Source organism: Silurus aristotelis (genome assembly GCF_946808225.1).
Source record: "Silurus aristotelis genome assembly, chromosome: 1".
In the NCBI taxonomy this organism is placed as follows: Eukaryota; Metazoa; Chordata; class Actinopteri; order Siluriformes; family Siluridae; genus Silurus; species Silurus aristotelis.
Window position 1 is genome coordinate 17,343,009 of NC_139574.1, and position 21,680 is coordinate 17,364,688.

General features: G+C 35.8%; 1 protein-coding gene and 1 long non-coding RNA gene across 2 annotated transcripts; both read left to right on the forward strand.

Annotated features, from left to right (window-relative positions):
* Positions 1-442: 442 nt before the first annotated feature.
* On the forward strand, positions 443-4,700 carry LOC310735915. Its single transcript, XR_014536404.1, has 2 exons — positions 443-580; positions 2,682-4,700. It is a non-coding gene; the product is annotated as an uncharacterized lncRNA (long non-coding RNA).
* Positions 4,701-6,358: 1,658 nt separating this feature from the next.
* rragca (Ras-related GTP binding Ca) lies at positions 6,359-17,820 on the forward strand. Its single transcript, XM_083547963.1, has 7 exons — positions 6,359-7,331; positions 8,393-8,596; positions 12,358-12,557; positions 14,110-14,224; positions 14,374-14,516; positions 14,676-14,824; positions 15,320-17,820. Exons 1-7 carry the CDS (start codon positions 7,155-7,157, stop codon positions 15,472-15,474), a joined length of 1,143 nt encoding a protein of 380 aa, XP_083404089.1. The 5' UTR covers positions 6,359-7,154; the 3' UTR covers positions 15,475-17,820.
* The last annotated feature ends 3,860 nt before the right edge of the window (positions 17,821-21,680 follow it).

Genomic DNA, 21,680 nt, shown 5'->3' on the forward strand with positions numbered 1-21,680 from the left:
TGTCTGTTCAAAACAAAAGTATAGCTTAGGGCTGGACAGTGATCCTGTTCGAATGGGGCACAGTTCCTACACAATGGTGAAAGGGAAAAATGGTGTAACTTTAGAGTTAGAAGTCAGCATAAGAAAAAACCTACTCTTCACAAAATAATGTAAGACATGTGTGCATATATACTTTACAAGACCACTGTTATGTGTTTGTATTTAAAATAGATGTCAGAAGTCTCTTGATGATGATGATGATAATACAGTTACAGACACATGAAATATTAATAATAAACTGTAAAGCACTACGTTATGTAATTTGAGACTAAACTTCTAGTGATGATGCAATATTTATATAGAGTGACCAGGACAGGGTCAATTTTACATAATAATGTGTAAAATTAAAATATTGGGTCAGAAATACAGGTAGCAGGTGTGTACATTAGCGTGTCGAGGTGTAAACCTTCAGTCATGCGTCACAAAGGAGGCTGCTGTCTCAGCTTGAGCAGGGCTCTAATGAGTGAGTCTTTACAGTCGGAGAGAATCATTGGAACCTTCAGTGTGATTTCCTGAACTACAATGGCACCATCTTGGAAGAGTAAGATTTCAATATTATTATATGACATTATTATTTATTATGATTTTTGTTTATAGAATTGGAATGTTTTCTTCTTTCTTATAGCAATAAGGTCAAAGTGATGGAAAATATGTGATTAATTTTAAATGGTAACTTCAGATGGGTCTGGAAATACGTGTGGGCCTTCATTTTTATACGTGTCAGTGCGTACCAATTAAGGGAGTTCTTTTATTCTGCAAATTTTAATGGTGACTGAAGAAACATCTGAGATGACACTTCTATTTTCGCTGTGGATTATTGTTCTGTTTAATACATGCTTCACTCTTCATTGCTTATTTCTTAATTTGTTCTTGGTCTGCACAACAAGAAAAGTCAATATTATTCATTTTCTGTTTTTTGTTTTTATTTATTTATTTTTCGATAATCTGATCACTTTTAATTGACCTCACCTCAGTGCACTAGCTTTGGGTGGAAATCTGTAACCATATTACTTGATGACGAAGTTCACCTATCGAGAATTTACCGTAAACACTGCTCAACATTGATAATCCTGAAGAAACAAGAGGCCTTTTCCAAAATGTTTTTCCTAACACACACTTAGCCTGGTGTGATTCACACCCTGCACAGTCTAAATAATGGTAACCTTACACCTGTTTTCTATTCCACAGTAATTCTGTAACCACTGCTTGCATATGTGTGAGCAAATATAACATCAAGTGCATGCTGACAAGTTAAACAGGATGGTCAAATTTTGCTAAAAACATTTACCCCATACGGGTTTGTGTACATTTGAAACAAAATGTGACTCTTTGTGCAAAGATAGGATTAAATGAATTACTTTTATTCCCTCAACTACTATATATAAAATGTGGGTGTGGAGCATTCAGGTGTGTTAACACAATGCCATGGAGGAAAGACATCAACAATGATTTTAGAAAAGCAATTGTTAAATCAATTGTTGCTGTCCATCAATCAATCTGGGAAAGGTTATAAGGCCATTTCCAAATATTTCAATGTTCATCATTCTACAGTGAGGAACATTATTCACAAAGAAAAAAACTTTCACAGCAGTTGCCAAGTTTCCCGGAAGTGGATATCCCCCCAGGCTCAGACTTCTAATCTTCACATCTAATGCTCTACAGGCTTCAGTTAGCATGTAAAATGTGAAAGTTCATTATAGTACAATTAGAAAAAAGTGAACAAGTATGGTTTGTTTGGAAGTGCTTCCAGAAGAAATCCTTTTCTATCTTTAAAGAACATAGCACATCTCCGCATTTGGCCCAGCATATCAGCACAAACTTCTCATACAAACTACCAAGCATGGTGGTGGAGGGGAGATGATTTGGGCTTGTTTTGATGTCAAAGACAAAAATGAACTTTTCAAGTTATTGCTTTTAGTGCTGTTTCTACAAACTATTGAATCATAAGGTGTACTTTGTTTTTCAAAAATGGTTCTTGATTTTGGTTTGACTTTTGTAAAAAAAACAAATAATGATACATTGTTATGTCATGTGTTGATCATCTGAAGTTGTATTTACTATATTCTAAGACGATAGAAAACAAAGAGCTTGTACTTTTATTTTCACATGAATGAAATATAAATTTGCATATATATTTATTTAAGATGCAACAAGTGGTTTAACAAGTTAGTCAGTGTTGCTGTGAAGGTTGACTGGAGAAACCTTGCTGGCAAAGCTAGTGTTGCTAGTGGCAACAAGGTGATTTTATAGAAGGAATTAGGCATTTTTTTAAAGCTCTTAATAAATCACCAAATATTAGTCACAATTTGTTCCTAACAAATAAAACTAATTAATGTGGTAAATGAATTACTTTTAATTAATTCAGTAATTGCTTCATCCTGGTCACAGCGGATTCTGAGCCTTTCTAGGGAACACTGGGGGTGAAACAAAAATACAATAATATTGGTAATTTGGCTTTGCTAAAGTAACATGACTTACTGCTAATAATTTGTTCATAAATCACAATATTCTTATCCTTGCTTAGGGAAGATTTGTGTATATATTTAATACATATAATGCTTACACTGAATCACAGTGTATAGTTATTTGTATAAAATTTTAAATACTATCCCATCTGACACCATGGTCTCTTTTGTTACCAGATCTCAGGAGTGCATTATGGGAAGGAGCTGTTTGCTTTGTGCTGGGAGCAGTGGGAGGATGTGCATTAGGTGCCACAGTGACTCCGGTACACCAGGCCATGACTGAGATTATCTCAGGATCACTACTAAAACCAGTTATGGATGGAGTGAGGACTATAGGGCCACTGGGTTTGGGGACTTTGCTCGGAGCGACTGCATTATCCACAACAATGACCACATCTGCAGCAGGAGTTACTGTGGCTGCTTTAGTTACTTTGCTGATCATAAAGTTCAAGAAAAATAAATCTCCAAGTGGATTTGTGTTGATTGCCACTGGGCTAGCTGCATCCCTTGGCACAACATCTTTTGGAGCAGCACTTGGGGTTATTATAGAAGAGTATATTATGAGGTCTGGGGTTGTGGCGCTACTTTGGGCTCTGGGGATACTAATTGTGTTTAAAGCATTTATTCACATTGTTTTACATTTGGCAGTCAGAGAAGGGAAGTGCTGTAGTGTCCTTGCCACTCAGGCTGAAGAGCAATTTTACAATAGACTAGACTTTTTAGATGCTGGACAGTTAGAGAAAGTCACTGTGGAGATTGAACAGATGCTGATAATACTTGAAACAGAAAAAAGCTTTGATGGAGAGAATGTGCATAATTCTAGAGTTCCTTGGGGGACCCAAGGATGGAAAAGAGTGGAAATGAGGCAACATCAAAATAAAGCAAGAGAGCTGACAAAGGAGCAAAGGAGGTTTTGGGAGCATCTGACCAGCATTGTAGTTAAATATGTAGAGTTTTTGACTTTCTCTGGCTTTCCAATGACAGTGAGTGCTGCTGTTACTGCTGGCTTTGGGATCTTTGGATTTGGAGACTACAGATTTGTTTTTGTTGTCCTAATAACCCTAGTCCTCTGCATGGCTTTCCTGTTAATGAGGTCAATGCATTTAAACTTCTGGATGTTCACAGCCTGTGTGGGAATGTTTGCTACATTCGCCATTGCTGTGCTCACTGTGCATGCAGGACAGGAAGTACTGGAGATGTCTGTAAGAATGCAGAAGGCTGGACAGGTGCTTAGTAGAGAGAACATTTCTGCCAGGATGGAGCACAAATCATCAGTAGAAGCCATAGCATCAGGGTTTTTTGTATCCAAAATGTTCCAGATTGCTTTAGGTGCCACGGTTGGTGGTTCAGTGGATCAGAAGGTGTTGGATAAAGTTATAGTGGGAGCAGCTGTTTTAACAGTAGCCTTTCTCTCTATAGTTGAAGCCTCATCAGTAGCTCTGGGGATTGGTGGTGTGACAGGTGCCTTGCTGGGAGCACTAGGCACAGCCGGGGTCTCTATGGGGGGAGCTGCAGCTGTAGCACTTCGGTGCTCGTCATGGGCTGGCACCATAAGCGCTACAGCTGGGGTGCTATCCGGAGCTTTCATCATTGGAAACTGGGACATCACTAATATTGGACTGCAGGTGCTTGTGGCCTACGTGTTTGCTATGATAAGTCCATACTAACTGATATCCTGTGTGAGGATTTACCCATATCCCAATAACTGTTTTTATTTTATTTTATTTTATTTTATGTAAACTCTGACCTTTCACCAGCAAAATAATTTCATTAAACGCATAAAAATTTGATTTGTATGGCTTTTGGTTTGTATGTGATTATCTAAATGTGGTCATTTTCTATAGAAAAAAACAACAGTTGAGCTGTCACACATCAGGACACACAAAAGTAAGGAGAAAGTTAGATTGAGTATGAAAAATGGTCCCATTGTGGGGCATTAGTAAAACATAGAAAGGGGCATAGAGTCAAGTCAACAACTGACAACACAACAATATGCTGATATTTTTGTGTCCTAATTACAGCCTATTATCGTTTAAATGTTCCAAATTATTTATTTATTTACAAATGTAACCAAAAATGTTTTTTATGTTATATAACATTAAATGGGAATGACTCTTATGGACAAAAGACTGCAGAGTCTTCAGTGCTCTCTCTCTATAACTTTATAACACACACAATAAATATATATAAAAACAAGGTATTTTTAGCTGATATTTAAAAATTCATGCAATCCTCAGTTACCACAGTAAATTACTAGCCTCTGTCATCAACTAGCCTTTGTCCTGCATGTTTAACAGAAGCTTATGTTTGCCTTTCCTGTCAAAAGTGCAAATTCAGATGTTTGTTTAAATTCACCAAAACACCAGGGTTAACCTCAGGTCATTGAGTCACTATAGTCATTGAGTGTTACAAGCTGGCCAGTAGTTTTAATACCATGTGCTCTATGTACAAAATGTAAATATTTAGTTATACTACAATGATTGAAATACTTCAGTAATTAATTATTTGGTATATTTAAGTATTTATTTTAGTGTATGCATATTATTCTTGAGTAATATTGACAATAAATAATTGTATTCTTACTTAATTACATGTCAAAAAGCATGTATGTTTTACTCCTTATAGTTTTATTTAGATGTTTAAAGTACTTCCACACTGTTGAACTTAAGGTTTCGGCTTTAGCAAGAAGGGTCCAAAACTGGAGACTCCTTCCAGTGCTTAACAACCATCACATAGAAATTATACACACATAAAGAGCAGTAAGCTTTGCTGTTAAAATGTATCCACATCTTCTGCCAATCTGAACTGAGAGCTGGATTGCACTGTGTAAGAAAATCCACACATTATGAGTTCACTCATCAACAGTAGTCACATTTTATCACATAAAAAAAACAAAACATTACCAGACACTAGACTGGTACTGGGCTGCACAGAAAGAATAAAAACTTCTATATTTTTTTTTTATTACACATAAACATATTACATCAGTAAGAGTACACCCTTCAAACTTTCACTAGAGAAAAGTTCACAAGTATTTGCTGCGTGATTGACCACTTAAGTTTTTATCCACTCATTAATTAAAATGAGATATTTGACTTTGCAATATCTCTAATATGTCTAATCTTCATATTCACAAATATATATACACTTCAGTAAAGTACAGATAAGCGAATCATATATATATATATATATATATATATATATATATATATATATATATATATATATATATATATATATATATATATATATTTTTTTTTTTTTTTTTTAAGGAAGAAAAAAAAAATATTTCTTATATTATTTTATTATTATTTTTATTGGGTTTTTTATATGTAATTTTTTATTTATATATATAAAAAAAAAAAAAAATATATATATATATATATATAACATTTATATATAAAAATAATATAAAAAATAATATAATATATAAGAAATTATAAAAAAAAGATATATATATATATATATATATATATATATATATATATATATATATATATATATATATATATATATATATATATATATATATATTGTACACTATAACTTTTATTATTATTATTATTATTATTATTATTATTATTATTATTATTTGAAGGGATCACAGAGCTGTCCATTTGGTCTGTGGAGATTCTTTACCTTATGACTATATGTTTCATGCATAAAGTAATAAATCAGCACAGGACATTTAACAGGCCTGAAAATATATTGTAACTGTGAACAATTCTATGTAATTGTGAATTTCTAGTTAAGAGTGGAGTACATTCAGGTGCTAATTAGCTCAATTCTACTCACTATCTTTTTCTGGTGATTTTTTTGGAAGCATGCACAACTCTAGAGCAGAGATCCCCAACCTGGCACTAGAGTACCTGCTCTTATCACAGCTGATTTCGATAATACGCTAATATTCTTATTAACAGGCCTGTCTGACCTGAGAGGTGTGTGTGTGTGTTAGAGCAAGTGGAAGCAGTTCTTATGGGTGCTAGCTTCTTGAAAACAAGGAAATCGTGCAGGACAGCGGGTTCTCCAACAGCAGGGTGGGAACCTGTGCTCTAGAGTAAAGAAGGAAAAATGCACAGGGTGTAATCACATAAAGCTGCAAGTGTTTAAAGTTGTTCAAATTCTTGAAATATAGTGTTTAGGTAACATGCATATATTTAACTGAACAACTAAACATTTTTAGACACGTTTATGCCTCATCAGAACGTCTTTCAGTTACATGTCTAAACTATTCCCATCCGGAAACTGAAAAACACAACGTAGGCTTGTGAACCGCAGCATTTCCGCGTGCACGCCAGAGCAGTCAGGTGACTGTCAGGCACATGACTCTAGCGGTTCTCCCCGCATCTTTGGCCTCATTTGAAAACGGACAGCGGCCTCAGCAAATGACAGCGCACTTGCTCACCCGATTGTCCAATAAGCAAGCAGGAGGGGCGGGTCTAAAGTAATGCTTTCGCCACAGAGAAACATTGGGGAAGACGAGGGGATCTAAACGACTTTGTTCTCTATTAATAGACCGGGAGGCATTTTCTAAGTGTTCATGCTGTACCGTATGTGTGCTAGATGTACGACAGGCGTGTGTTAAAGCACACGAGTGTAGAGTAAAGGGGTGGGGGATTTTTCGGGGAAGAAAGCGTCGTTTGGGTCAAGATGTCGATTCAGTACGAAGCGCTGGCGGATAGCTACGGGGTTGCTGACTCGTTCCCCAAAGATTTCGGCTATGGAGAAGAAGAGGCAGACATGGAGGACAGTCCAGCACCCTCGGACAGCAAGCCGAGGATACTGCTGATGGGCTTGCGAAGGAGCGGGAAGTCCTCCATTCAGAAGGTACGCGTAAAAATAAGCCTGGTCCGGGCTATTCCTCAAGGCTAACTCCTACCGCCACAGCTGGAGGTGTTCGTACAGAGGTTCTGTCCCAAATGCTCATCTGTTGTATCTGTAGTCCACTACGCTGGCTCTACACGCTATTATAAACGCGCGATGTAGTGTGCATGTGTAGGCTGTGAACAGGGATTTGGGATTCGGCCAAACACTGTAGACTTGCAGAGTTAGCAAAGGTACTGTTTAGCTCGACAGCCAGCGATGATCTGAAATTCAGTTCAGCATTCGCGTGTCATTATATAAAACGTATAAAGTAGTTTACCATACCACAATGAAGAACTAAACCCGTATTGATATTATGTCTGTGTTAGGTTAGTTGTTTCTACATTTGACGTCCTGAATGTGTCACTAACCCTATTAGTGGTATTACTTTCTAAAGAAATTATTAACAAGTAAGACTATCTGATACATAAAAAAGAAACAATCAATATTCTAATATTCACATTTTCAATAAGCAGTATTCGAATATTCTGACATGATTAATATTGATTTTATGATTCTTTTTTCGGCTTCTCCCATTAGGGGTCGCTACAGCGGATTATCAGTCTCCATACCCCTCTGTTCTGTACATCTGCCTTTTTCACACCAACTACCTTGCATGTCTTCTTTCACCACATCCATAAACCTCCTCCTTTGCCTTCCTCTTTTCCTCCTTCCTGGTGGCTCCATGCTCAGCATTCTCCTACAAATATAAATATTGTTATTCTAAATAAATAGACCACTTGAAATTCTATATAATCTTAGTAGATAAAAAAAAAAATACATGTCTAAATCACAAATTTGGGTCTCCTGTGGAAAGTCCAGAACTCAGCCCTCCACCGAACTTATCAATGCTCCCTGCTTTTAAATGGACACCTAGTCATTGTGTTAATGACTGTGACCCTTGAATTATTTAGTGTCAAAACCCAATGCACTAGTAAAAATTTAATTCCCAGTTTCTGTTAGCAATGCACATCATCGTTCTGCCCAGTACCCTTTACTTCCAATAACGATGTTCTTCTCCTCAGGTCGTGTTTCACAAGATGTCCCCCAACGAGACCCTGTTTCTGGAGAGCACGAATAAAATCTACAAGGATGATATCTCCAGCAGCTCTTTTGTCAACTTTCAGATCTGGGACTTTCCTGGTCAAGTCGACTTTTTTGACCCGACCTTTGATTATGAGATGATCTTCAGAGGAACTGGCGCATTGATATTTGTCATTGATGCACAGGTAAAGTGCATCAATGCACTTTAAACATGCACACTTTGCTCCCTAGGTGATAGTCAATTTCTTAATTTTCTTTCATCTTGCTTGCTGAACGTTTTGTGCATCAAAATATGACATAATGCTCAGTCTAAGTTACCAGAGCTTGTAATGGCAAGTCAATAGGACATGCATAAAAGCAGCAGAATGGAGAAAACACTATGCCATGTGAAATGCTTATTGCATTTGAAAGACGGTGAACTAGTTCAAAGTTGAATTTAAATGAACTTTGAGCACTGCCGCAAGGTGTGGAAATCATGCAGAGGGTTAGGGTTAGAGTCGGTTCAGATCAGTGTCGTCTGTAGGCAAAACACTGTTGCCTGCATAGAGGAAAAGTGGCTTTGCCTTAGGGACTTAGTCCCTTACTACCATAATAATGTTCAAAACACATAGGTGTTGGTGAGAGTAAATAAAAAGAAAAATCACAAATATGAAATGTTCACATTCTAACATTTTTGTTTAGTTGATTGGAGACCAATGCGAACCTAATGGAAGTATCAGGTGTGGCTCCTGCTTGGTAGAAGTGAAAAACCTGTAGTAGGCAAAACCGCCTCTCGTTGATACGTTTAAAGACCTCTGATGTAGAAAACTACACCTTATACAACATTACAGTTGTTTAAACCGTAGAGCTACGAACGAACAACTTCCTAACAAAACAAATCCGTCATTAAACCTGATCTGGTTTGTTGAGTCTTAACTGGTGCTTATTTAGTCAGAAATTCACACTCTATATAAAGCCTGGGAATATTAAGCTTTGATATATGAAGCTGGAACATGTGACATAGCCTCTGTGCCATTTTCTTCCTTTGAGCATGATGTTTTGCAACATATATTTGATGACTCAAGTCAAGCTCGAGAACATCATCTGATTAATTACTAGGTGCTGTATGTGGTTTACACACAAGCCCATGTAATTAATGCATGATTCACGCATTGTGTTTTTGATCTTATGAGAGAACTACATGTTAACTATACGTACACTGAGGAAACTTTGAGATGATCTCACGTAATGTGTTACTCATGTAATATTAAAAGATTCTCTGGTTCAGATGCAGTGCTCAATTGAACAGGTATCTTAAAACTAACGTGATTGTTGTTTTGTGTTGGTAAATGTTAAATAAGATTCTACCACTTGTTTGCTGACTAACTGCTTATAAAGAAAAGCTAAAATATTATAAGATGGTTAATTGTAAGGCTTCAATACATTGACACAATTATTTATTTCTTAAATCTAATTTTAAAACGTGCTACCGATCTGTGTGATTTGATCCTGAGTGGCTTTGCAGTTTGTCTTTAAAAATATTTTAAGCCAAATGTTACTCTCAAGTCATTCCTGCTGTATCGGCCCTAGAGAATTCCCACAAATTGGTTATTAGGAATAGGTTAGCTTATTACTGCCTTTCATACAATGATGTTTATAGATAAGATTTTTTCACTTTAACTTGACCAGACTTTGTGTTGTTAAAGATGTTGATTTAAATATCAATCTTTGATCAATCGTTGATTGAATATCAAAGGAAATCGTTGCTTTCTTTTTCAGTTAATCCCGTTTCATAAGCAAGCTCTCGTTCTACCATTATGGTTAAACCTAAACTTTCATCATTGTGAGTCTTATTTAATAATTAAATACACGTATTTTTATTTATTTATTTATTTTTAATGTGTTAACAACAATCATTAGTCGCACCCACAGAGACATAATACTTTTCTTATACTATAGAAAATCCACCTATTCATGTAGTGTATCTAAGAAAAAATTCTCAAAATACAAGAAAATAATTGAAAAGCACTTAGTGTTTGTGCCCTATAACCCTGTAACATTGGCGTTAGAGCTGCTGCTATCGATTATTTTAGTAATCGAGTATTCTAACGATTATTCCATCGATGAATCGGGTTAGAAGTATGTTTTTTTTATTTTTTTTATTTATTTATTTTTTTTATTAAAAAGCAATACTAAATAAGAGAGACGGGTAAGACAGGTCTCTTAAAATGAACTAATAATTAGTTTTTCTTTTAAAACATTTTTTATCTTTATTGCTGAAATTGCATAAAAGAATATCTGAAAAAATGAGATAAAAATAAAACGCTATAAAAAACTGAACTAAACCCATTTAGTGCATTTAACTGCCATATTACATCAAAATACAAATGCAAATACAGTGTGTTTAAAAAAATTCCCGCTGGAGTGGCCGTGTAGAGTAGGTTATGGGAAAATATTTGTTTAATGAAACTCATAATTATTCTCACTCGTGCCTTTATTTAATTAAATCTCGCACAGTATCATGATGTGGTTTTCTTCACGCAATATATATTCCACGTGCTAAATCGGTGTATTTATCACCAGCACCCGCAGAATGACTTTTTCAATGCACTGTATATATCAATTTCAGACTACTTAAAAAAACGATAATCGCACTGTATGATGTTTTCTTTGTTTTGGTTTGAAATTATCCCAAATATTGGAAACTTTTTGTCGTTTTCTTTGACCTGAATCTTCTCTTTGCTGTTTTCTCCACATTTCTTTTATTGATTTTTTTTTTAATCTGCAGAGTCTTCTGTGTTTGTAAAGCAAGTGAAACTAAATAATAAAAAAAGCAGAGTAGCAGGAAGTAGCAGTGCATTTGAATTGCATTTGAATTGAATTTTTTTTTTGTAATGTAATTATTTGAGTAATCATTACAGCCCTAATTGGCGTAGTTCACTGCGTTACCTAAAGCAGGACTGTCTGTCTCGGTAATGGAATTTATTGTCCTTAACATAAACATTAGTGTTGGCTATAAAAAAAATCTGATATTTAAATATGTGATCTAAATATATTAAGATCTTTATACATATTTCCTTTTCCTGTAATAATTCATATCTAAGTAAATTTGTAATGTGTATGTAGAATAATAATGTGTAATAATGAAGCTTTACTAGTTTTTATAGGTGTACTATTTCTACAACAGCGGAGTTACATTATTCAATCAAAAGGTGTGCATTAGTGTTCGATCACAGTGCAGCTCTGACTGTAATATTGGCTATTACACAACCTAAAACGTTATATATTTTTATTTTTCTATAAACGGTACAAGCTCATTCACAGGTCTTTTATCTGCTAGATGCCCCACATAAATACCAGGTTAATAAATAAATTAGAAAAATGTGGTGGTGTTTAACAAAGAAATATATTTCCCTTCTAATGGTGACCTTCTACAGTGGTTATATTGTATGCATAACTGACGTGTTCGGTAGCGTTAAATAAAAACCACAACGAGCCACTCGTTAATAAATATAAAAAACGTAATTGTTGGCAAATCGCTGTGATATGAGGAAAAATAATATTCCACTTGAGGGTGTAAATGTATCACACCTTCCCAGCTTGAATTAGTTTTATATAAAAGCATGGTCCTGCTTGTTTTCTTCCTTACATACAAAATTGTGACGGGCGATCAGAGGACCAGGGTGATCCATCAAATCGTAAAATGGCCATGATTACGGAAAGCCCAAAGAGGTTACGTTCCTATAAAAATGTGAAGCGATATACACACATCATTCTTTTTTTTTTTTCTTTTTTTTTGCTTATGCTTCCAATTCCATCTTTTAGAATGCCAAACTAGAAAAATGCATACATGCATCATATGCTTTATTGTCACCCAGCTCTGACCACATTTTGTGTTCTTGTGAATCAAATAAACCGTACGTTTCAGGGAAGCGCTCTTGCTTTATATCTGTTTTCTCTCTTATAGGATGACTACATGGAGGCTCTTGGCAGACTCCACTTAACGGTATCCCGAGCCTATCGCGTCAACCCTGAAATCAACTTTGAAGTGTTCATCCATAAAGTTGACGGCCTATCCGACGACCACAAAATTGAGACACAGAGGGATATCCACCAGAGGGCTAATGATGACCTGGCTGATGCCAGCTTGGAGAAACTGCATCTTAGGTAAGCTTTTTTTTTTGTTGTGTTTTCCTGGCTTGAATGCAGCGCATTTGTCTTTCTGCGAATTGTAAAATCCTAAGCAAATCAAGTGTCTTCACAAAAAGCATTACTGTTGCTTTTTCATCACCTTCTCCCCAGTTTCCAGTTGCCCTATGTGATGCTGGCTTTTGCAATATTAAGTTTATAAAAAATTTAATGCATGCTAAACAGTGCCGCTATTGCATAAATAGTGTATTGCAATAGAATTTGCTACTTTCATTGGGTCATAGGTTTGCACTGTGGTAAAAAATAAAAGATGTTTTTCCAGAGATGCACAGTACAAAGTTTACGTAAACCAATAGCAAAATTCCAATAATGCTTTGCAGTTCTACTTGTAATATGATTTAAGAAAAAAAAACTATTTGGTATGTTAAACAATGTAATGGATTAGTTGGTTTAGCAAATATCATATGCTAAACTTACATAAAGGTAACAAAGAACTTCTTTGGCTCGGGCATCACCGAGCATAAGTCAGCAACAAAAAAGTGACAAGGACATGAGAATATGTGCTCATGGCTTGTTTTTGGCCTTAAGGGAAGGAGTAGAACACTCTGATCAACAGTGCCACATTCCCCATAGGCTCTCGCCTAATGTGTTATGTCTACTTCAAAGTGTGTGTGTGTGTGTGTGTGTGTGTGTGTGTGTGTGTGTGTGTGTGTGTGTGTGTGTGTGTGTGTGTGTGTGTGTGTGTGTGTGTGTGTGTGTGTGTGTGTGTGTGTGTGTGCGCGCGCTCTCAAAGTGGGATTTCGGTAGAGCTGCTTAGACTCTGTAATCCCCCTGATAATCAGCAGGTCACCCCAATTACCTGTTTTAAAATTCAGTTTTGTATTTTAGCATTACTTTGAACTTATTTGTCAAATGCTATTTGTTGAAATATTTACAACAGTGTTTTTACTTTCATATTATTTCAGCTTTTACTTTTCTATTTCCTACAGTCATTATTATTAAGTAATATTTTTAAACTATTTTCTTTTTATTTAATATTTTTAAATGTTTTCTTATCTTGGATTAATTCTAAATTAATTATATAATTCTGAATAATAATAATAATAATAATAGAATAAATAAATAAATAAATAAATAATAAAAATAATAGATAATTGATCTGCTTGCCATTTATTATTTGCCGGTATTTGTAGTGGCTGAAACGTTTACGCAGCACTGCAAGTCATGAAGTGTCTTCTGCTTTATGTGTACATTTTTCTGGCTGTATGAGTTGAATGAGTTCATAGCCTAGCTGCATTAGCTATGATCAAACTTTTTTTACTTCACCTAGCCATCTTTGTATTAGTTTTCATGGGGTTGTACGCTGGAACATGCCTTTTTATTTTTTAAACTGTGTGGCCTAAAACAATAACGTTAGTAAATAGTAAAAGTCACAGTCATTGTAAAGGATAACTTGAAATGCAGTAGGATGCCACTTTAAAAGTGTTGGATGTTTACAAACATAACTTATCTTATTTATATATCTTTTATAAAACTATATTCATGTTTTTATTTCTTTATTTTTGGCCAGCTTCTACTTGACAAGTATCTATGACCACTCTATATTTGAGGCGTTCAGTAAAGTGGTTCAGAAGCTCATCCCCCAGCTGCCCACCCTGGAGAACCTTCTCAACATTTTTATTTCTGTATGTACGGTATTGTTGTTCTTTATAAGCTTTTTAATTTTTTAATTTTTATTTTTTCTCGCAAATAAAACTTGAATTAGAAAATGCTGCACTGAGCCTCATTTGACATTCTGTCTCGCTCTCCCTCTACACCTTTTCTGCTTTTCCAGAATTCAGGGATTGAAAAGGCTTTCCTGTTTGACGTGGTTAGTAAGATCTACATAGCCACAGACAGTTCACCAGTGGACATGCAGTCCTACGAGCTGTGCTGTGACATGATCGACGTGGTCATTGACGTGTCGTGCATTTATGGGTAAGTTTAATTCACAAAAGCATCATTTATACACTTGGTTTAAATATATGCATGTAGTGCACGTAGGGTCATCGATCCACGTTTCGCGTTTAACTTGAATACTATATTTTTATATCTGGACATAGTGGTGTCTTACAAGTCTTTGATTTATCTGTACAGATTAAAGGAAGATGGCAGTGGCAGTGCATATGACAAGGAGTCAATGGCGATCATTAAACTCAATAACACCACTGTCCTCTACCTGAAAGAAGTCACAAAGTTTCTTGCGCTCGTCTGCATTCTTAGAGAAGAGAGTTTCGAGCGCAAAGGTTAATGTCTTTTTCTGCCCCTCATTTACCACTTTAATTAAGGTTTTCCAGTGGCATTAAATATATATATATTTTTAATACTTTACATGATAGTGTTAGACTCCGGTCCTGGAAGATCACAGTCCTTTGTAGTTTTCACACTTCCAGCACTCCGCATTCGTTGAAGTGAATTAAATGCAGGAAAATGTTTACTCTGCAGTGAAGTGCTCCTTTAGATTTGCACTCCTTTTCCCCTGCATTTGATCATTCTATACGTTATCTATTTATAGTAAGAGCTATAATTTAATTAATTGTAATCAATGACAATGGCCACATTTATTTTATAATCATAAAGCCAGAGACTTTGGCTAAAATCACCAATACTCCAGTTTATAAATGAATCATAAATTTTGCTGGTCTTTTGCTTGAGATATTGACTCCAAACAAACGGGTAGTGTTGTGTAAATAATTGTGGCGCATAGTATAACGTGTATTTTTCTTCTCGTTGCATTCTAGGCTTAATAGACTACAATTTCCACTGTTTCCGGAAAGCGATTCATGAAGTGTTTGAGGTTGGTCTGTCCACACCGAGGATGGGAGCCCAGGCAGCTGGAACGCCCTGCTTGATGAAGACGGTGGCACTGAATGGCACCCCCAGGAGCACCGTGTAGAGAATGCATAGATGTAAGGAGGAAAAGAATAGAGAGGAAGAGGGAGTCAGTGGAAAAAGACAAATAGACAATAAATGGGAGGCACACTGCCATGCCAACCATTCTGCCTGCTCCCAAATGCCTTACACGCAGAGCAAAGGACTCTAAAGCCTCTGAAAGAAAACACAGAGCAGCGGGGTGGACGCTTGCAGCATAACGGGGTAAGCAATAGGACAGAAGGGAAGATGCACAGAGAGACGTTCTTTTTGTGTTATGAAGTGGCATTAACAAACTGGTTCAAATTTATTAATACTAGACCTGAAATGACATGAAATGCAAGCCGAGAGGAATGCAGTGTGGACCCTCTTTGCACAAAGCCTTCACACACTGACCGCTACCTGAGCAACAGAAGCTGAATGAACCCCCTGTACTGTTCTACTCCTGGCCTCATGAGCCGATTCTACAAAGCATCCAATTTAATTCAGTGGCAGAAAACGTGACGGTACTTGCTATTGGGCACTGATTTGGAGAGCCCTAGCTGGCTGTATGTACACAGCAATGCTTATGGAGACTTGCCTGATGCAAGAACCTGCTTACAACATTTACTTAATCCTATTTCCTACGCTGTTGATTATTTTCTAAAGGTTTTCCAGGGAGCGTGAAAAGGGATAAGTGCATTGTAGCCTGTTTTTCTGGTGACGAAGGAGGTGCGTGCGTGTGTATTTATGTATGTGCGTTCCTTTCCTGCCTGTTGAGGCTCACAGATGTGGTGACCTCACACACAGGGCTGCACAGTTGTAACAAAACAATAATTGTATTTTTTTAAAAGTAATAATTAATTAATTAAATAAACTGTTGCGATTGTCTTCGGTGAAACTCTGATGCTTTGTTGGAGAACAGTGATTGAACTTTCACAGAGCACCCATAAAATGCATACTGCTCTCCATGAACTTCTAATAGCCAGCTGTATTCTAATCAAAGTGGAATCACCGTCTTTTGTGTTGAAACGAGTTGCAACGCTATGATCTTTATTGTCATTATTGTTATTTGGTTTAGCTGTGCAGCCCTCATCTCTCACTCAATGTTACAAAAACAGGGAAATAATTGTACAGTTTAGCGGTAGGACACTGTGATCGCACTCACTTTTGTTTAATTGCTCGGTCTCAAGAGACACGGCACATCTCCTCACTCGGCGGTGGTTTCAATCAGAATGAATATTTGAATGAACTACATTCCGGTTGTTTGGTGCCAGTGTCTTCTATCACTGACTTATTCACTTTCACTCTTACTTTTAAAAGAATTACCAGTATTTGGCATAAGAGAATTAAATCACACGGTTCCACGTTGTAGCCGATTATTCTGTCACGCTCATTCCAGGCATGTCTGCTGACTCCATGTAACCGTTTTAGCTGAGTTGTAAGGGGGACGTGCGCTACCCCAATATAAACGAAATCAAAGAAGGAACAACCAAATCTCTCATTCTAACCTTACTAGAGAATTTCTCTAGACCTTCTTGCTTTTCAGATTGCATATGAGATTATATCTGGCTTATGTTCTGCTAAAAATGTTACCATTCACAAGAAATAAAACATGCACTGAAGTCATGCCTGTTCGTGTGCTCTAGCTACCTTTTCATATCGGAAGATCTCGCACAGATTCCGGACAGACCGCTTGCATCTCGCAATACTAAGGCTCTTTAAGAAAGTCATGTCATTACCTTTAGAGTTAGTGTTGCCTAGTCAGATTCACAGCAACACTCTTTTTTTTTTTTTTTTGTTGTGGTTTAGATAATATTAATGATCGTGTAGAAATTTTGGAAGAAATTCAACTATGCTGTTTAATCTTTATATTTTAGACAGAAGATTGATTATAGGGGCCATGAAGAAAACGCTGGTAGTCAGTGATTATTTATTTCTGTATTTATTTTATTTAGTTGCAGCAGTGGAAATCACCACCCACCATTTATTAAAAGCTTCTCATTGTTAACCATGTATGACAAGTTTCTCGATTTCAGTAGCTTTAAACCAAAAACAATTAGGTTATAAATATTAACTTGGACTTCTGAGAAAAATTCTCTCATAATAAAACTCTGATAACTGCTCAATAGAAAGATTAGTATGAAGGAGGTCCCAGGATTTAACATTTAACATTTGAGAAACCCGCAATAAATATAATCCAGACACCAAGAAGAGCTTCACGAAAACACGAACTGAGTACTAGTATGTGGTGTGGTGTAGAATTCAAACGCTTTTTGAATTGAATTGAAATCAGATGTTTAATATTAATGGGGAAATATTTGAGTAAATAAATGTAATGAACATGTGCACTGTTATGCATTGTTTCTATTAAACAGCAAATATTTAATTGCTTTTTTTTTTTTTTATTCTTTGTAAAAATGATCCTAGTTTTCTGATGTAAGATCTTTAAAAACGGATTTTAGATTAGAGAGAGTGGTGCATGTGCGGATTTCTTTTTTCCACTTTTTTTTTCCCTCCACTTTTTGTGTGTGAAGTGAAGTAGAATTAAATGTTCCCCTGACAGACTGGTTTCGCCTGAGGGTGGGAAAAAAACTAATTTCTGGGATTATCTGACCTAATATGCAGATCAGGATGAGCTGTGTAAGAGTCAGTGTGTGCATTAGGGGGGTTGCATAGGGAGACCTATGAGGTGATTACAGTAGGTTCTCTGAAGAACTTGGATTTTCTTCAATCTGGTGATTCAGAAATGCTGGTGATCAAATGCCACTGTGCTGCTCATGGATATTGGAGATCTCTGACAAATAAGAAAGCGGAATTCATAATCCTTTTTATTTTTTTTTGTGTGTGGTACAACTACAGATTTAATCTGAGAAATATGTCTAAGTCTGAGAAATATGTTCGAACACTGCTTTCAAACCTTGGCAGGAGAAAATCCTCTTAAATGCAACATTCTCCAGCTAATAACATTAACAGGCTATGAATTAGCACACGTGTATACCGCATTGTGTAACAGAATAGTTTGCATATTTTAATGTGAGCCATTTGGAACGTAAGATGCTGGAGAAGCCAATAAGCCTCGCAGCTATTGTCACGAGTCATTATGAAAAGTCGGCACGGCAGTTAAAATCCACTTCCACACAATTTAGGCGCAATGAAACAGTGACAGAATTTTTATCCACTTCATTAAGCTACTAATTTCTGGTAAATATTCAGCAATAGATCCTCTAAATGGCTTCCTGCTGCCCTCAAGTAGCATGCTGTTTCACTGCACATTGTCTCGCCTGCCTGCAGTATTGTTTACCTTCGAATGACTAATTTTCTTACTAAAGCATGGAAATAAACCAATTTAAATCAAATGGCATGGAGTTAGCTATATGAAGTGTTTATATATGTCGGCATGTCTCGGAGTACTGGATGATTTATAGCTCATTTTTATGAACAGTTCTTTTTTTCGTGCTGTTTGGGGGTTGAGTTGCTCTCAGTTTGCAAAGTTACACAGTATATGCCTTGACATGTATTTATCAGACTCTGCATTGGCTCCCGTGCAGCTCTGAGCTTTCTGACGACTAGATCATAGAAATATAACTTTCAAATAAAAAAATAACAAATAAAAAGCAGCCGAACCAAATGTAACCATTCATGAACAAATGAAGAATTTCTTATTTATTTATGATTATTAATATCAGTTGTAGTGGTAGCAATAGTATTCAATAAAATTATAACCACAATTAAAAAACGATTACATTTTCAGTTTAGGTAGGAAATAAAATTTAATTGCTTTATTTAAAAAAAAAAAAAAAAAAAAAAAGTCTAAAATTAGTAAAGGTCGCAATAATGTTTTTTTTTTTTTCTTTCATTTTCTTTATTTTTTTTTACATTTTTTTTTTTATTAAAGCTAAACTTATAATAATTATGACAAATAAATGAATTTTATTCTAAACTAAGACTTGCTGATTAAGCAGCATAAGCCACCTCAATTGGTAGCTATTGTAGAAGAGTGAGCTTCCATGTCCACAGTTTATTTAGTAACTAAAGTTTATTTCCCAGGTGCAAGCCTAGAATTAATGTCCAATCCAGAGCAGATCTCATAATTTATGTTCCCTTTCTTCCGTCTGATACTGGAAGACCAATAACATGTGCTTGATCTTGATGTAAAATTCTGTATGAACATGAGAAGATTTGCTGCTGTTGAAGTCACACTGTTCCATATCCGGCTAATCTCCGAGACTGGATTGTTTTTCAACACCATTTTATGAGTTGTGAGTAGATGTGGTGAGTATTCTATTTAGATTACTGCATTATTTAATGTATATAAATGTTTTTTTCTTTTTTAAGTATAAGGGCTTATCTTGCAAAAAAATCAGTAATTACCATAATTAGAATTAAGCCATTTATCTGTGTTGTGGAGCTTTTTTGCTGTTTCAGGATTTTTAAATTGATGCTCTTGAGTGATGTTTTAACACATTTTGAACACATTTAACACATTTTATTTAAATAGTACTGTATTGCACATTTTCATACTTTTCCCAACTGTAAACAGAAACTTAGTGAATAAAGGTAATGTGATGCTTTTCATGCGTTATTAAATATGAAAACTACAAATAAAAGACCGCTTGCTGCAGCTATGGATTAAATAGCTGCAGATTTTGGGAAATAATGCTATTATGCATCACGACTCAGTACAGCTGAAGTTCACTTTGTACTCACTAGATGGAGCCAGTGCTCTGAGTTGGTTCTTGGTGAACGACTGTTTAGCCCAAGGATCTGTATGGACCCAGTGTGTGTTAGCAGACATGCAAATGAAATGTTAACATCACACAGTTGTACGGATTGGAGGGGGGGAGCAGCATGATGTACAACTGTAATTTGGCTGAATAGCAGCCCTTGAAATTGCTTTGCTTTATCAAAACTGATGTCACACTTCCCATCCCCTCCACTGGCAGACACTAATGACCAATGGCTAATAAGTGAAAACATCCACAGCCTGTTCACTTTATTTATTTATTTATTTATTTATTTATTTATTTATTTATTTATTTATTTATTTATTTATTTATTTATTTTTTAATTATATATTTATTTATATTTTATTATATAATGTTTTATTTAAATACAAAACACTTTGAACAAAACTATTTTACTAGTGTTATAAATAAGATCCTGGGAGTAATTATTTTTTATCTATTTATTATAATTTTTAATTTGTATTTATTTATTTATTTATTTTTTAAGAAATTTTGCAGCTCTTACATTCAGCTTAAGCTTCCTTTTTTAAAGCTGTGAGATTTTGGTCTCACAGAACATTTCATTTCATTCTTCACAGGCTACTCCAGAATACCTATATATTCATATTTATATATAATACCTATTATTTATATATATATATATTCTCTATGAAATTATGCAATCAACTAATCATGTGGCAAAAACACAAAATCCTGCATATGCAGGTATCTGCTGCAGATAATATTCACAAAAATATAATTGGAAAGATGTCAGTGACTTATTCATGTATGACATGGTTGTTGGTTATGGGTGCAAATTTCATAGGATTTTCACACTCAGTAGTTTTTACAAAGAAAATCGTGAAGATAAAAAAAGATGCATGAACGTGCTAATAAAGTGGACCGTGAGTGTACTTTACTCTCTGTTGTGTGTGTATATATAGGATGATAAGCTTTTTTTCAGGTCTTGTGTTTCTCCACATCAATACCCAGATTTTATTCCTTTTTATATTCTATCAAATTCTGGAAAATAATTCTGCCTATCATACTGACACTCGGAAAACTGCCATAACCAGGTGTAGCAGTGGCCATGATTCAGTCCTATTTTAAACACTTTTAATGCTTCACTTCTCGGCCAGGGTTACAGAACAGAAGCCACCCTGTATGTGTGACAGCAGGAAGACAAAAGGCAAGACAAGGAAGGAAGGACGGAAGGAAGAACAGGGGATAAACAGAAGGGTTAGAAAGTGAGAAAAAGCATGAGGAAAGGGGGGAGGGAGAGAGTGGCAGCAGTCTCCTGTATTTTTGTGGGAGGGCATCAGAGCATGTCAAGCCAGGGCAGCCAGCCAGCAGTAAGCTAATGGGCAATGCACGAGCGGCTGTGACTAAAGTAGCAGCGACAGATGCCATTATCTCAGCCTCATGCAGATACAATGCACAGGACAGCACAGTCAGGCCCTTGGACCGGCTCAGCATCTGAACGGTGTGTGTGTGTGTGTGTGTGTGTGTGTTCCCCCATGCTTGT

What these genes read in the sequence shown, in the direction of transcription:
- rragca (XM_083547963.1), top strand. Translation starts at nt 7,155, where the DNA reads ATGTCGATTCAGTACGAAGCGCTGGCGGATAGCTACGGGGTTGCTGAC. An exon ending in TTCTCAACATTTTTATTTCT is followed by an intron (nt 14,225 to 14,373) that starts GTATGTACGGTA and finishes CTGCTTTTCCAG; the next exon opens with AATTCAGGGATTGAAAAGGC. An exon ending in AGAGAGTTTCGAGCGCAAAG is followed by an intron (nt 14,825 to 15,319) that starts GTTAATGTCTTT and finishes GTTGCATTCTAG; the next exon opens with GCTTAATAGACTACAATTTC.